Source organism: Vulpes lagopus, chromosome 2 (genome assembly GCF_018345385.1).
Source record: "Vulpes lagopus strain Blue_001 chromosome 2, ASM1834538v1, whole genome shotgun sequence".
Lineage (NCBI taxonomy): Eukaryota > Metazoa > Chordata > Mammalia > Carnivora > Canidae > Vulpes > Vulpes lagopus.
The window spans coordinates 64,452,449-64,470,064 of NC_054825.1; the positions used below are offsets into that span (position 1 = coordinate 64,452,449).

Consider the following 17,616-nt stretch of genomic DNA (forward strand, 5'->3'; position numbering starts at 1 on the left):
TATTATCAACCACTTAGAGATGAGGAAACTAGCACTCAGAGAGGCCAAGTGACTTGGCTGAGGCCACACAGGAAATAACCAAAGTAGAATTTAGACTCTGGTCTTACCAGGTTTCTGCTACCTACACTATCTGAAAGAAAAGCTCTGTCCTCAGACATGGATACTGACGTGGCCTAGTCTTTTTTCAAAGAAAGCAACCACACCTGAAACCAGGTTAGGTCTCTAGTACTCAGAAGGTCTGTACCAATGGACCAGGTGGTCTGGAGGATTCCAGATGGCCCGAGAAAAGCCTTCAAAGTCCAAGAGCTCCGCAAGAAGCAATGGCTACCAAAGTTCAGTGGTGACTATGGCTTCTGTGCCCTCTTTGAGCCCTGTTACCTCTGGTGTACTGCCCAGACTTACTGAGTTACCTGTACTGTGTGCTTAGGATGTGCCAAGGGGTGTGCTTTGCGCTCCAAAATGCGGTCATCTCTTTTACTCTTCACAACAACTTCTTAGGGCAATCTCGTTTCATCCCCACTTTACAGATGAAGAAACCAAGGTGAAGAGAGACAAAGTAATATGCTGAAGATCATATGGCTAGCAATTTGGGGAGCTAGGCTTGAGCCCGGGTGCATCTGACTACAGACCATGAACAGTAACACTGCCTTTGGTGTTCCAGTTACTGGAACTGGTGTTCCGGTTTCCACTACAGCATTTACCTAAGTGATCTCCCAAGTGAGCATCTTTCTTCCTCATCTTATAAGCCCATACTTGTACCTCACCACTGGGACTCCATGTTATCTGGACCCCAAAAAAGCACAGAGAAGCTCTTGTGCAAAAGCAGTGAATGGAGAAAGGAAGAGATCCACGATTTTCAGCTCCTATTCACTGCAACCACCTGTATAGAAAAAGTCTTTATTTCAGTGCTTTGTTTTTAAGAATGTTGGAGTATGTGAAAGACCAAGTCCTCCTGGCTGATGTTATAACATTACAGTGAATATACTGAAATTCATTGTCTGTTGCCTGTTTGTTGAGAAGGTCAGTTGGATTTGTTAACATAAAAACAGTGTTCTCTATTTCAAATTAACTCAGATAGAAACGGCATTTTGAACAAAGAAAGAAATTTTAGTGTAGACTATTTCTAAAGAATGCAGCTTCATTGTTTTTTCAGAGTTTAAATCAAATTAGTAGCTCTTATAGGACTAACATAGATAATTTGTCATTAGCACACTAATTAGGGCTTCTGAAACTTAAGGATGTTTGAAAATGGTCTTGTTATTTAAATGTTAAGCATTTGCCCCACAATCTTATTTATGATATATTATCATGTGGAAAGCTTAGTCAAGAAAAGGAAAACCTGGGTCACCTGGGTAGTTCAGTCAGTTAAGCATCTGCCCTCAGCTCAGGTCATGATCTCAGGGTCCTAGGATTCAACCCCACATTGGGCTCCCTGCTCAGCAAGGAGTCTGCTTCTCCTATTTCCTCTACCCCTTTACTGTGCTCATGCTCTCTCTCTCTCAAATAAATAAACATTTTTTAAAAAGTATTCAACATACGGAGAAATAAAAATTATTTAAAAAAAAAGGAAAACCTGAACTTAGCCTCTGTATAAATACTGTGTTAAAAGTCTGAATTGTAAGAGCACCTGGGTGGCTCAGTCGGTTAAGTGTCTGACTCTTGGTTTTGGCTCATGTCAAGATCTCAAGGTTGTGAGATTGAGCCTTGCATTGGGCTCTGTGCTTGGCAGGGAGTCTGCTTAAGATTCATTCTCCCTCTCTGTTCCTGCCCCTGTTCCCTCTCTGTTCCTCACCTAATGATGGACAGAATTGGTAGATAAATACCCAGTTTCCTTTTGCTTCAGGAACATTCCATACAGCCTCCCAGAGATCCCCAGTGGGACTGAGCCCCAACTGTCCACAACTGAAGCCCACTTGTGAGTCCACCTTATATGAGCTTCTTTCCTCTCCCTGTCTCATGTACCTCTTCCCCCCAGTGGTGTTTCCTGGGGTCATCTCCAGTCAAACTTGACCTCAAATCCTTCTCTCGGCATCTGCTTCAGAAGGAACCCAACCTAAGGCAATTTTAAATGGGGGACTTGGCGTCATCTTGTTGGGTTGCTTTTTGCTCAGGAACCAATTCCCTGAATGTTAAATTTTAGGGGCACCTGGGTGGCTCGGTTGGTTAACCATTTGCTCTTGGCTTAGGGTATGATCACAGGGTCCTGAAATTGAGTCCTGCATCAGGCTCCCTGCTGAGCGAGGAGCCTGCCTTTCCCTTTACCTCTCCCTCTGTGCCTCCTCCAGCTCATGTGCTCTCTCTGTCTCTCAAATAAATAAATAAAAATTTTTAAAAAATGTTAAATTTTAAAAAGGATGAAATGCATGAAAGTAATTTCATTCACCATATTGATATTACCAACCCATAACAGAATGAGTTTACTGCAGCTTATAGGAATCTATACCGTAATCCATAAAAAAAAAAATACTGTCTTGTAGATCATAACAACATATGATTAGGATAGTTTCTCTAGTTTATTTATTGTTTAGGATTTATTTAATTATTTATTTATTTATTTATTTATTTATTTATTTATTTATGAGAGTGAATGAGTGTTGGGGGAGAGGAAGAGGTGAGAGAGAATCCTCAAGCAGACTCTGCAGCACTCCATCCCACAACCCTGAGATCATGACCTGAACCCAAACCAAGAGTCAGATGCTCAACCGACTGTGCCACCCAGATGCCCAGTTTTTCTAATTTAAAATACCCTCATCCCCCTCATCCCCCTCTTTTGCTTTTTTATCCATTGCGCTTATCACTTTCTACCAAATCATATAATTTATGTGAGCTTATTGTCTTCCTCCCTTAGAAATATTTGTTAGCTGATAAAGCCTGACATGTAGTCTACCAATAAGTATTTGTCAAATAAGTGAATGGGTAAAGGCTTCTTTGGATGCCAAATTGTAATCAGAAGGATACAATTTTTTAAAAGTATAAATGGTATAGATTTCTTTTTTTAACCAAAAAAATGAATTATTTGAGAAACTTGAAGTTTAATGAATTCTGAATGGATAGTTATAGCAGCCACAATTTAAAATACCTACAAATAGGCTAGACATACTATATCCATATACCATTTAATCTTCACAGACCTCTATGAAATTAGCATTATTATTCTCATTTTACTCATGAGAGAACTGACACTTGGAGAGGTTAAGTGACACATCCAAGGGGACACAGCTGAGTAAAAATCAGAGCCTGGTCTTGAACCAGAATGAATCCAGAGCCTCTACTGCGTGTAGCTGGGTAAAATCCACCTTTTAGACTAGAAACGATTTAGTGCCTGTTGTTAACAAGCTGGCCAAAAGGCAGTGGTTATCAATCTTGGCTGCACACTAGAATCACTTAGAGAAAATTTTTAAAAATCCTATGCCAAGGTTACTGTTCATACCAATTAAATTAGACTATCGAGAGTTGAGGCCAAGCATCGTTAAAAAAAAAATGGTCTTGAGGGGATTCACATGTGGGGGAATTTTGGGAATCACTGCCACCGGCATTGAGACCCCCATACATTTACCAGAGTACTGGTGACAAGGTGAATAAAGTCAGGTGTCCCTCTGCTATTGGAGAGAAGCAGCTGGTTCCTGTTTACATTTTCTCTTCTCGGGAGCTATAAAGCAAATCTTTTATTTACACAGTATGCAGTAAAAGCCTATGAGAGTCCACTTTGGAAAGCTGGACTATTTTTTTCAAATTTATTTCAGTTTCCTTTGGAAAAAAATAGCTCATGGTTGAGGTAATATGGCACAAGCTTTAAAACATATGCTGAAGCAGATGGGAAGAGAGCCAGAATCGAGACACAGCCCTGCTTTTCTGGCTGTTCTGGTTTTCAGCAGTGAAAAAGAAATACCCTTTCTTATACATCAATGGCCCTGTGATATATACTAACCTGATCTGTCCCCCCAGCCCCGTATAAAAACAACAAACTTGTAGAAATCAATAGAACTAACCTATTGAATACTGAACATACTAAAGATATTAGATCTTAAGAGTGTTTATGAAAGTTAAGTTTGCTACCCTTAAAATTCTGTAAAGATTAAATGATTACAGTTTTGAACTGCATAAAACAAAGTAAGTGATAATGGTATCACAGATGCCAACATGGGCCTCACAGACATTCAATTCAAGAATTCCTGTACAATGATGACATTTTACCAGCCCCAAAGAAAAGCTCAGATGAGTACTGGATAGGAGTCAAGGGAAAAGGGTTCAAGGCCTGGCTCTGCCACTCTTTGGCTAGATCTTGGGTGAGTCACTTCATCTTCTGAGCCTTGGTTTATTTATTTATAATTTAGGAGTAAATTCAAAAAAGAAGATTTATGGTTTCTACATATGAAAAGAAATTCTCCTTTGCTATCCTTGAAAAACCTATGTTGATGGTAGGTCTCCTGTGTCTGCCCTTAGCTCCTGGCACACTTGCTGACTCACAGGGGAGAGACTGGACTTACTATTTTTGGACATTCTTAGCAGAATGCCTTGGGCTTGAATAAAGGCACAGATTTTCTCCTCTTACGTTGCTTTAAAAATAACAGCATCCACAAGAGTTAGCCAATTTTTAATTAAAGAGGCTACCTTCTCTTTTCTGGTTTCTGTAAGGAAGATAGGGGAATGGTAGGCTATTTCGGTGAAAGATGTCTTAAAGATCAGTTTTTTTCAACTATTTCCATTATCTGGCCACAAACTTGACAAAGGACACCTTTGGAATGAGTTTATGGATATGATAATGCTTATCTTATCCCTTGGATGGTTTAAAAAAAAAAGTTTTTTTTCAGTGACTCATAGAGCAGGAGTGAATGAGTAAACATCAAATTGGCAAATAGAGCCACACTGAGATAATGGAATAAAGTTTTAAAGTACATTTCTTTAGTCTCCAGAGAGCAATTTACTTGAAAACTTAGGCAATTTTATAAATACTGTTGAAATTAGAATAAATTTGACTTCATTGGCATATCCCTGAATATAGGAATAATTACTGAATCACTCAAATGATTGTACCAATGAGAAATCAGTATTTTAAAAGATTATTCTTAATGTGAATACCTGTAGAATCAAAGAGTTTAAATAGTCTAACTCAATTATATTCAAAAGTGGATATACCATTTTTCATCATTGGTAATTATATTTTGTTACATTAAACCTAAAAAGAGAGCCATGGAAACATGCTCTGTAAGTTGAAGGGTGATATAAATTTAAGGTATTATTGCTATTCCTATTCCCATTATTATTCCTATTCTTCACAGGATCCAGCATATGCTTGGCATGGTTAATAAATATTTGCTGAGGTTTGATGGGGCCATCACCCCACATCACCAGACCAAAACAAACTTTTTATAGATACTCATGACAGTGTGCTCTGCTTATAATTATTTTTTTAAGTGGTTTTAGCTGGACTATTACCTCATTCCTTGCTCTGCCCTGTAATGCCTTCCAACTTTCTCTCTGTTCTATATACTCCTAACTCATCAATCAGGAAGATATGTGCACATGTATGTAGCTTGTGTTATACTTGCCTACATATGGGTTAAGAACCATTCTCAAATTATTTCAAAGCTTGCTTGGGTCCTCAGAGGTAAGAATTCTTTTTTTTTTTTTTTTTTAAGAATTAATTCTTATGTTACTTGTATAGGTCTACTTCCTGAGCACAGTGCCAGGCATGCTATCAGGATAGATGTTTATTTATAATTGAATACATGTCTCAGGAAACCCAGTAAACCCTGTTTTTACCCACATGGATTCTTTTATTTTTCTGTCCAGAGACAATATGTGTTGTCTCAGTGGGTTTTATAATAGAGAAACAAAACAGCCTCTGAAAAAATACAGCAAAGCAATTGTCAATATAAAAGTATATGTCATAATATGCCCTTTTGGGGATTACATACTTTTCAAGAAATGTTGGCCCTTGGCTTAAGCTGAGGCTGATATTCTCTAAATTGTACTAAAATCAGTTTTCCTTATCTCAGAGTAATAGGAGTCAGGGGTATGATGAATAAATTAAATCTCCAAATAATGGAAAGGAACTAATTTTAGCTCCAAATCCCTATCCTCTAATGTTTCGTGAGAGCCATTACAAACAAAAACACTAAATGGACAGAGTTTTACTCTGTTTTCTCCCTATTAGTATCTGATGGAATTCCTAATGGGAAAAGAAATCTGACCTCATTAGTCTCTAAACACTCACATCCTAAATAGGAATAGTAGGCTACCAAGAACCGACTCCTTTATGTTTCTTTTTTTATACAGTGTTTTCCTAAAATAAGCAGACACCTGTCAGCATCCATTCCCATGGATATTGGCATAGTGGTCATAGAAGGTGTTGTCTTAAGCCCTGATCATACTGCCTCTGCAAGTCAAGGGTCTCAGATATGGCTTACTGTCTTTGGGAAATACAGTCATTACACATGGGTTGCTCCCAGAGGAGATGACCCAGGTATGCTGGTTTCCTGTGGGGGTGAAAAGCAGTGCTCTGTCCTGCCCAATTCCTGGCTTTCTATCTCAGGTCACAGGACTCTTTTCCTGGTTAGCTATCTTTTAAAAGTTTACCACTCATCTTCTACCTCACATCCATCAGTGTTGATAAGGATGTGGAGAAATTGGAACCCTTGCACACTCTCGGGAGGAATGTAAAAAGGTGGAGCCACCTATGGAAAACAGGACGGTGGCTCCTCAGAAAATTAAAAGAATTAACATATGATCTAGCAATTCCACTTTTGGGGATATTCTCCCCAAATCGAGTGTAGGGTCCCGAGGGGATATTTGTACACTTGTATTGACAACAGCATCATTTACAATAGCCAAAAGGTGGAAGCAACCTAAGCATCCAGAGACAAACGGACAGATAAACAAAATGTATATACATGCAATGGAATATTATGCAGCCCTAAAAAGGAAATTCTGACACATGCTACAACATCGATGAACCTTGAGGACAATAAGTGAAGTAAGCCGGTCACATATGGTATGATTCCACTTATATGAGGCTCCTGGAATAGGCAAATTCACAGAGACAGAATATAGAATGGTGGTTGCCAGGGGCTGAAGAGGAAGAAGAATGGAGAGTTTTGTTTAATGAATATAGGGTTTCAGTTTTGCAGGATGAGAAGAGTTCTGAAAATGGACAGTAGCAGTGGTAACACAATAATATGAATGTACTTAATGCCACGGAGCTGTACACTTAAAATGGTTAATATGATCATTTTTATGTTAAATGTATTTTACTATAATTTTTTTTACTATAATTTTTTTTAAAAAGACATTCAAAAAAGTTTACCACTCATCCAGAGTAGACCTAGGGAAGTATCAAGGCAGTGTGACTCACTGGTCTACAGAGTCAGCAAACATGACATTTATATTACCAATTCCTCCCTTCTTATGGCCCTTGATAAACATTACTAATTAATCATCCCAAGTTCCTTCCTCCCAAGCCCAGATGCAATATCATAACCTTTCTCAACACAGGCTACTATGCCAAATTATTAGAGCTGATCCATCAGCTGCATCGATGTAGGAGAAAATTGTGATGGTCTATGAAATCTGTGCTAGAGAAAAAAATACAATGATATAAAGCTTCATAAAATAGGAAAAATCAACCTGAACTTGATATATTAAGAAAAAAATGATATTTCCTATCTCAAAAAAGTCCCAATAACTGAACTAGAGGCAGCACTTTTGGCCCACATTACTACTCATTTGAACCCATATAACCCAGGTTCAGGTTTCTATATTTTCTACAAAAAGGAACTAGAACTCTGTGAAGCAGGACCTATTATCAAGTATGAATATGAATATGTACTTGTTTCTATCTGTATGAGCAGGTGAGACTAGGAACCTGTAAGTAGGCCAAGTAGCCCCTTCAAAGTGAAGAGCAATACGATGAACATGAGCAGCTTTTGTGGTTTTAGGTCATCCAGAAAGGAATAAACGGAGCCTCTCAGTTCATTAACACTAATGATTACACGTAATAAATAATGAAAAGAGAGCTCAATGGCACATCTTCAGATGATATATTAGCTGGATGTCACACTTCCCCTGGCCTTGAGAGAGCCAAAACTGGGGACCCACTCCTCCAGTTTCTATGGAATAAAATCTCTAGATGACCCTACTAATGAGACACTGATAAGATATAAGTAATGTATATTACTTATATTATTACAATTATTATATTATTACTATTATTATGTTATTACAATTATACCATAGAAGTCAGTATATCATAACGTCAGAAAAATTAGTTAAGTTTAAGCCATCTGTTCACAACTTCTGGTAAAGACATTGAGTTTCAGCAGAAGAGTATCTATCTGAGGGGTAGATACACCTTCCAGGATGTAACAAGCAGACTTCATAATAAAAGGGTTTTGAACCATTGGACTGTGCAACCAGATTCCACATCCTGACCTGAAATCAAAGGGTTAATGACTTAGAACTTGCATCCTCAGAGGGTCTTCTTTCTTTCTCCCCGCATCCCCTAACACCTCCCCCAATAGGGTCTTTTTCTTTAAGGCTGTAATAAAATCTCTAAAATCCTAGGAAGAAGTAAATTTTATACCACATAGACTTCTAAGGCAGAGTAGAAATTGGACCACAGGCATGTGTAAAAGGATAAAAACATAAGTTTTGTAATTATTGGGCTAGTCTACTGTGTGCTTTTGTGCTTTTTAAGATATTCAGGTTATTTAAGGAAATGTGATTTATTGGATTTGTGATTCTTAACCAGGTCCTTAAGAGTGCTTGTCTCATTTCAATCACTTTAAATGATCGAGGAAATTTGCTCTGTTAAGTCCATAAATTTTGGTGACTTTGTTCAATAAGTAGTATATGGCTATTTGGGGAATGTTAATTATGTTTAAAGAAATACTGCTTAATAAATTATAAATTAGACATTAAACAATGTACGAATGGTCATAAGTATTCTTCTCCAAGCATAAAAATCCACTGGACAGTAAAGACCATCAGAAGATGAAACCAATTTGCCATTCCAGGAGACTCAAGACTGTTAAAGAAGATTGTTATTCAAATAAAGATATCATGTGCTGAATCTTTTCTATACAGATGGTGCCAATTTCTCAGATTTGGTGGGACTTGCATTTTTGATCAACTTATGTGTGGTGCCAATTTCATTGCCACCTTAGAGCTGTTGATTCCATACCTTTTGGCTCATCTGTTTTTCCTCTTGGGTTATCATCTTTTGTGGAATCTTTCAAGGTTCCATATTCCTTTTCCATCTTAGCTGCTTCTTCCTTGGTACTATCTGTTTCTTCATGACTCTTTTCTGACGGTGCTGTAATCAGATTGTGCACCCTGTGGTTATAACCCTATTTCCTATTAATTCATAACGTAGAAATAAGCTTTATTGAAAAGGTAGAGTTTAAGGTCAGATAATTTTTCAGGCTGAAAGGGATCTTAGTGATTATCTAGGCAACTTCCTCCAATTTTGCAGAGGAAGAAACTAAGGCCACAATGGGGAGAGATGTGAACTGAGTCGGCAAAAGAGCTGGGCCATAGCCTTAACTTGCCAGATTGTGGTTTACTGCTCTTTCCCTTCTGCTACCATGTCGTTGGAGCACAGACTATTTTCTTTACTATAATCAGTGTAGGCAATCTCAGGTCCCAAAGTAAGGTTGAATCTCCATTACAAAGTAAGATAACTCTTGTTGTTCAATTTCTCCATGATGTTGTCTTTTTGAAGAACACTCTATAATTCGGAGTAGCATCTAAGAATTTGGGGCTATGGCAAGACTTCTTTCCTTCTGCCTCTTTCTTCATACTCCCTTATCCATGGTCGCCCTACTGCAAAGAAGAGAACTGGACCCTTGCTGTCAAGATGGGATTATCTTTGTTCACTTGTGTACTTAAATATAACTAATTTCCATATCAATTATACTTCAAAAAAAAAGTGAGAAAACAAGAATTGAAAAAAAAACTGCATTTCTCCTAACAATCTTATGTTGAGTTAAAAACATCATAAACCTTAAAGTAGCTAACTGCTTGAAAGCAACTATAATGTATCCCTGTTGTAAGTAAAATAGGAAACGTCAAGCAGCCTAACAAATGGCTTCGCTTTTTCAATAAAAGGGTTATTACTATAGAAAAAAGAGGAAAGAAGAAAGAAGTCAGTTGTTTCCTCATTATGCAAACATCCATTCCTAGTGCTGTGGTCTCTCTATTTTTTGATGTGCAATTTTTTTTCATAGTTGCAATACAATTTTGTTCCTTGCTTTTGCCATTAACATCATTACAGAAAGATGTTTCCAGGTTATTAAAAACTACTTGGAAACATCATTTTAAGGTGCTGCATAATGTTCCATAAAATATATGTACATAACCTTTGTGATAGGAACACAAGATTAAGCATATGAACGTGTGATTTTTGTCTTTTTGTTCCTCCCTCCCCCCTCAAAGCAAGCTCCTTTGCACAGCTTGGTTCCGTAGCGTGATGGGCAGAGATGCACAAGTGAAAAACCAAGAGAAGGGGGTAAATCACATTACCCAGGGGCACAGATTGTCTCAGAGGAGAGAGAAGACTTGGAAGGGGAGAGCCAGGAGAGGGGCAGCACAGAGTGGATGCATGATCAGGGATAGTGCACTGGAGAAATGGTGATCTTAGAAGAGGAAAAAAAAAATGCCTAAAGAAGATTTGCAGGAAGAATTGACTCAGTTTTGTGATACAGTCTCCTCCCTTCCCTATCAGCGACCTCCTAAGAATCTTCCGGAAGACCCGCATTTCTCTTCAGTGCTCCTTGGGATCAGATTTCTATGCTGAGTCTAACTGCAAAATAGCCAAGGTTATAGCTACTTGGTCCTCTGGTTGGATTTCAGATTTTAAAACTTTTGAAATCTAGAATTGTTGATCAATGTTTGTTGAACTTATTTACCACACAAAGAGCAATTATGCTCAAAGGTAGAAAAAAAAGTTAAATCATACCTGGGAAAAGTTTGCTTTTATTGTCAGTAACATTTTTTTCTAGCTTGTTCTTAGTCTGAAGAGCAATAGTTTCATCCAAGTTTTCTGGAGGGAGGAGGGAAAGAAATATGAAATATAATTTTATTTCCTGAAAGATGATACCAAACTTCTACTAAAACTGTTTAAACCTCATCAGAAATATCACAAAGCATTAACACTACAATTAAGATGCTTAGACATGGATCTTATTTCTAGGAATGCACTATTTGGGATCCTTAATTCAGCCTCCTACTCAGTTAATTGCGGAAGTCCCTTCTACATCTCTGTGGCCGCTGCTAGAACACATCCGGGGTTGAACTTTTAATGGGAACCTGTGGTTTGGACTTCCTCAACACCTTCTGGTAACTACACCTCGATTTTCCTTTGGAGAACCCAGATCATTTCCATTCTCAGCACATTTGACTCAGGAGGGGACTAATAACCCAAGCCTGGCTCCTCAGGGGCTCCACCACGTTGGGCTGAGTGGTTGGTTCAAAGGGGAGCTCCTGACACAAGCCAGGACAATGAGATTCAATGCTGGGACCACTGGGAGAAAGAGGATCTTTTCTTGCCAGGATTGCTGTACTGTAAGGATGGAGATTGCCAGCCATCTTTTTCCCATAACAGAACAGCTTGTCTGGAATGAATCAACACATGGAAAATCAGTGCCAGGAGATGGGGAGGGACAGATTCTTCACACTACTGGTGGACTTTACAAACCCAATGTCAGACTACCCACCCTCCCCCCAAACACACAACTCTCCACCCCTAGACTCCTCAGTTACATGAGGCAATGAATGCCTTTTCCACTACCATGCTGCATAGCACAGTTATAAACAGTAGTGGAAATACCTACCTCACACCTAAGCCCTGGTGGCATTTCTAATCTATTTCCATTGGATGAATTACTTCAGTGTGGAATTTTGGAGTCATAGGGTATTGGTATGAAACAATGACTGATCTGAAACAATTGCTTTTTTCTACTGTTGAGCAAAGCCGGGCACAAAACATTACATATGATGTGAGCTCATTTTTTGTTAAACAAGATAAAACAAGGAAAGAAACAACAAAGGTATATACATATGTGTATGTGTGCGTGCGTGCAAAAACACACAAATATCTAGAAGGATGTACACCAGAACATTACCTGGGTACCAGTATTATGAGTGATTTTTTTTTTTTTACTTTTTTTAAACATCATTTTGCATTGACTGACTTTTAAAAAATAAGTATGCTCTTTTGTAATCAGAAACAAAACAGGTAAACGATTCTCATGTGGAAAAAAAAAATGGAGTTCATAGAGAGTCTTCTGGATTATTCTGTCCTATGAGATTTTTCTCTTCTGTCTAATTCTCCCTCCTCTATCAGAGATCAGAGTAAGGGGCCGTGAGGTCATCTTGCCCAAAGGACATCAGGGAGAAATGGTATGTGTTGATTAACTAAACCAAGCAGGAAAACCAAAGGCTTTTTTTTAAAACAACCTGTATGCACAGAGAATGTCCAAGCTTATCTACAAAGTCCAAGGAATCAAAGGTCAGCAAACTTTTTTGGTAAAAGGCTAGATAGTAAATATTTTTTGGCTTTGTGAGTCGTATGGTCTCAATTGCAACTACTCAACTCTGCATTGTAGCACAGAAGCAGTCATAGACAACATTGAACAAATGAGTGTGGCTATATGCCAATAAAATTTTAGTTACAGACCCTGAAATGTGAATTTTATATAGCTTTCTTGTGTCACAGAATACTATTCTTCTTTGTTTTTTTTTTTCAAACATTTAAAAATGTAAAAGCAATTCTTAGCTTGGTTACACAAAAATAGGTAATGGGCCAGATTTGGTCCATGGGCAGTAAGTAGTTAACCAGCCCCATCATAGATCACAAAGTCCTTTATCTTACAGATGCAGAAATTGAGGTTAAGCAAGGTGAGTGCCCTCCCCCATGGGACAGAGCTGGTCTCTGGCAGAGCTGGACCAGGAGGCATCACTTCTGCTGCTCAGTCCACTGCTCTTTCCTTCCCACCACACACAGACCTCACTAGTTAAAATCAACTATTTTAGTCTTCGCCATCCAAACACAATTGAGAAAAAGAATCAAATTTTAATAAAACTATTTCCATGAAGATATCTAGAAAATGTTAATAAGGCAAAGTGTAATAAATATGGCATGTTTGTACTCAAGCTATATCTATAAAGAGTTGAAAACTTCTGGTTAATTTTATCTGTATGCATTATCAAGCTGGTCAGTTCCGGTTACTCAGATGATTCGGGCTATTTTGGCATAAATGATCACATTTGTGAGGGAATTATTGCCAAATCTCTAATTCACTTTGGACAATGAAAATTCTTACAGTAAAACAAAACAGGTAGGACTCTCACCAAGGTAGGAAACGCCTTCTTCTGGAGATATTGTACCATATTTTACCATCATCTTCACAAAGTCAATCAATGTTTTCATGATAGTAATCAGTGTTTCTTTCTCTTTTGCTTCTTTTTCTATATAAAAGGACAAAATACTTAAAAAAATATTTTATTTATTCATGAGAGGCAGAGAGAGAGAGAGAGAGAGAGAGAGAGAGAGAGGCAGAGACATAGGCAGGGAGAGCAGCAGGCTCCTTGTGGGGATCCTGATGTGGGACTTGATCCCAGGACCCTGAGATCACGACCTAAGCCAAAGGCAGATGCTCAACCACTGAGCCACTCAGCTGCTTCCCTGCTTTTTTAAAGATTAAGATAAAATAATTAAAAACAAAAAACCAAAAAACTAGTGGAGTATAGCTTCCTCTTTCAGTGTTAGTTTATGAAGTATGGCATTTATTGTAATATTTCTCCTTACATTTATAGCTGAAACCACATATATTTAATTTATAAAAAGTCTAAGATTTGATTGGGAATACAGGATAATGTACAGGTGTACTGAACTTTTTCAGAAATGGGCAATTATAACTTCTCCAAAAAGATTTACTTTAATCTAAAATATTTTATTAATAGGGTAGAAAACTTGAGGTAATATGAACTCAAAAAGAAAGAAGATTCATGATCCAACAGGTTTTTCTTTACTCAGGCTATATGTTTTTGAGGGCAAGAATGACCCCATTAATCAAACTTAATATTTGAAAATAAAAACATACATGTATCTTTATTTTTTAAAACTTAAGGTTGATTTTTAAACAATAAATATTGCTTTCTAAACTTTATTTTATTTGAAAGAATATATGCATATAGTAAAAATATTCCAACAGTAAAGAAGTAAATAATAGTGGAAATAACATACCCCCCCCCGCCACACACACACCTAGTCCCTGTAGGTAGCCACTATTAACAGTTTCTTAGGAACTCTTAGGATTTGACATACTGTTCTGTATCTTGATGGAAGAGGATGGCTGATTATTCCATAGTCATTCCATATATATATATATATATATATATATATATATATATACACACCATCCACACACATATATAGAACACACATATATATAGAATATATATAGATGTTCTAAAATGTTTAAAAAATCTATTTCCATTTTTGAAGAAAGGTACTAGACAGCAGCCCATTTTCCCTATTCTTTTAGCTGCCATGAAGGATTTCTCTTAAAAACTCCTAGCCTCCACATCCCCCCACTGCCCCCTCTCACCAACAATATCTTTTCATCCTTCCCACAGATGAGGTTAGTAGACAATGAGCATTAGTCTACATCTCTTGACTTATAGAGATTTGGAATATTTCTTCTTTTTGCTCCCCAGGAACAGTGAAAGGCAGTGTCCTGAGATAAATGCTTGCTCTGTAGAATCAAACTATCCTTGGTATTGGCTGTTTCAAAAACTAGACTGAAGACTGGGAGTGAACAAGCCCATTGTTGGATCTCACACTAAGCTGCATCTTACAATCCTTATAACCCAGACTTCATTAGTATCAGAAATATTTTGGTTTTCTACCTGTTTTATGTTGGTTCAGATCTTGGGTGAGAAAGATGGGTTTTGTTAAAGACTTTAGTGTAAGTATTTAAATTAAAATTCTATTAAAATAAAGGAAATAAAGAACGGGGTCAAGGAAACTGTAAGATAAAAACAAATAAAAAGCATTCCATACAGTGGAATCTTTAAAATATCATGAAAGTCCCAAAGTTGGGAGAGAAGAAAGGTGAGAGAGGAGATGGGGAAGAGATCCTAGAAAAGCGCTGGAAAATAACTTCTGCCATCACAGTATTTGTTCAAGGTCACATCTGTATAGTATTTGGTGTCATGCCGATGCTCTTCACTGACAAGAAGTGACTCACCAAGATGACAAAGGTTCTGAGCTGGACATTTGCCATCCAATGGGGCAAGATGGCTGAGAATGGACCCTCAAGATGTATAAGCCCTGCAGACACCAGCAGAGGGGCTGGTGCCATCTGGCCAATATCTGGAATTAAAGGACAATGGGTGTTCTCCAGAAATGAAAGCTCACTTTACGGTCACTTCTTGGGGACATATTTATCACAAATGTTCAATCTGGGGCTGAGTCTTTGACCAGGGAGAAGAAAAGCCATAAAGAAGAGTATCTGTCTGGACAATAGTAACAACAGAAAATTTGCCCATTATTATCTTCCTTGAAGATTTATTAAAATTAAACATGAATTGACATTTTCAGCTAACTTATTTTGGTGTATATTTAAGAGAAAAGCACATTGAGGACATTATTTTTTAAAAACAAACCATTTCCCAAGTGTGTCTGAGCTCCTGACCTGCTGTGGTCTAATGTTTAGTTTATTTTAACTCATCTCAAGACTGAAGCTGAAAATGTCTAAAAAGTAAAAATCTGAATTATTTTTAAAAAGGATAAATTATGTTATACACACTGCTCCCACTAAGAGAGGAAAATGAACACAGCCTTAAAAAAAAAAAAAAAAAAAGATTTACAATAAGATTTGAGGCTGAGCAGGTCAGGCAGGGACACTGATTTCTCTCCTTATCTGCACAGCACTCACTTCAACGTCACAAACGCCACGCATACCTGGTAACTATTTGCTGAACAAATAAATGAAGGCTCTGGTAGCAAGAAAATTAAATTATCCAAAAATTCCACCTTTTCTGATCATCCTATCCTAAATACTTTCATGACTAGTATACTTCTTTGAAAAAATTGAGATGAACTCTTTTCCCCGAGGCCACTGACAATATATGTCATCCAAAATTGTATTTAGAAACTGAAAACAGGAAGAAAAAGAACCCACCCACACATTTCCTGGAATTGATGTTTCTATTCCACATGGTCACAGTGTTTACCTGAATCAATACTTTTCAGTAGTGCATAGAAGTTTGGGAAATATTGGAGTTCCTCAAAGTTATCTTCATTGTAGATTTTAGTTCTTCTTTCCAAGCCATTTGTCAAGGTTAAGGTATTAGAGACTGTTTCATCATTTTGTCCATTAGTAAAACCATCTTGAATTGCTGCCACTGGAGTCTCCATTGGGGGGAAAAAATCAATAAAAAATAAAATTTTGTTAGAATGAATCACACTCCAGCTCAGTTCTTTCCTCTGTGGTGCCCTTGAATGTGAAGTACAAGAACATGTCCTCCTTTGCAAGCTCCTGGAGGATCAAACCCATTTCCAGGCATGTGGGCATCTAGCCACATGGAAAGGTCATTGGGGCTAAGAGACATATGTTTCACCTGAGGACCCTGGCTCCTACTCCTGGAGAATAGACAGGGAATTTCTAGGTTCCTACTTGGCCAAGTTCCCCTCTGTCAGTTCTCATGAGTGTCTCCTCATAAAAGTGCCTTTTACCAAGGCAAGCTTTGAAGTCACAGACTCTATGACAGGATACAGGAAAGCCTGGCAGAATATCTAACACCAGCAGAGCAGTCATACCTTGGGGACTTTGCAGTAAAATTTTAAGGGCTATCTGGAAGGGTACACAGGACTCTTTCTCCCAGACCTGCTCCATTTCTAGTGTTAGGTAATGATCCATTGTCCCTTCAGTGGACTAGACAGAAATTTAGGAGCCTTTCTTGTCTCTTCCTCTTCATTTCCTTCATCTAATCCATCAGTAGCCTTGTTGGTCCTACTTTCAAAATTTATCCCAAATTTTTAATTTCTCTCTTTCTCCATTACCTGGCTCTAGTCCAGGTACCTTAATCTCTTGCCTTCTAACTGGCACATCAACTACTTCTAATTGATTCCCAACACTGCATTTTCTGTGTTATAGCCAGAGTTACCTTTTTTTAAAGGTATGATCACATAACTCCTTTGCTTAAAATCCTCCAGTATTTTCCTATTAGTCCTACAATGAAGATCAGAATCCAAGGCCTTGCCTGGTCTGCTCTGGGTCCACCTCCTCAAGCTCATCTCTCATTGCTCTTTCTGTGTGCCAGCCAACCTGCCCTTGTTGCAGCTACTTGGATACTCCACACATTTTTCTTTACATACTGCCTCTCACACTCAAAGTGAACGCCTATTTAGCCTTCAGTTTGGGCTCAAGTCACTTCTTCAGGGAAGCCTTCCCTGAGCTTAAGTCCAGAAAAGGTTCCTTTTTCACAAGGTCTCATAGAATCATGTTTCTTTCCTCAGAAAACTTAAGGCAGTTGTAGTTAAAATAGGTGACTATTTGAAGACCATCTACTTCTTCCTTTAGACCATAAGATACATGAGAGCAGGGATTC

At 38.0% G+C, this 17,616-nt stretch overlaps 1 protein-coding gene across 3 annotated transcripts in view; it reads right to left on the reverse strand.

Moving 5' to 3' along the window:
- Positions 1 to 17,616, reverse strand: part of SCG3 (secretogranin III) — a 95,654-nt gene that overhangs the window by 5,677 nt on the left and 72,361 nt on the right. For all 3 annotated transcript variants that reach the window (XM_041743969.1, XM_041743971.1, XM_041743970.1), the window contains exons 9-12: positions 16,240 to 16,417; positions 13,351 to 13,467; positions 10,958 to 11,041; positions 9,182 to 9,313 (exon numbers count right to left, since the gene is read on the reverse strand). In XM_041743969.1, the coding sequence (XP_041599903.1) occupies positions 9,182 to 9,313; positions 10,958 to 11,041; positions 13,351 to 13,467; positions 16,240 to 16,417 (511 nt within the window). The remainder of the gene's footprint in view (positions 1 to 9,181; positions 9,314 to 10,957; positions 11,042 to 13,350; positions 13,468 to 16,239; positions 16,418 to 17,616) is intronic.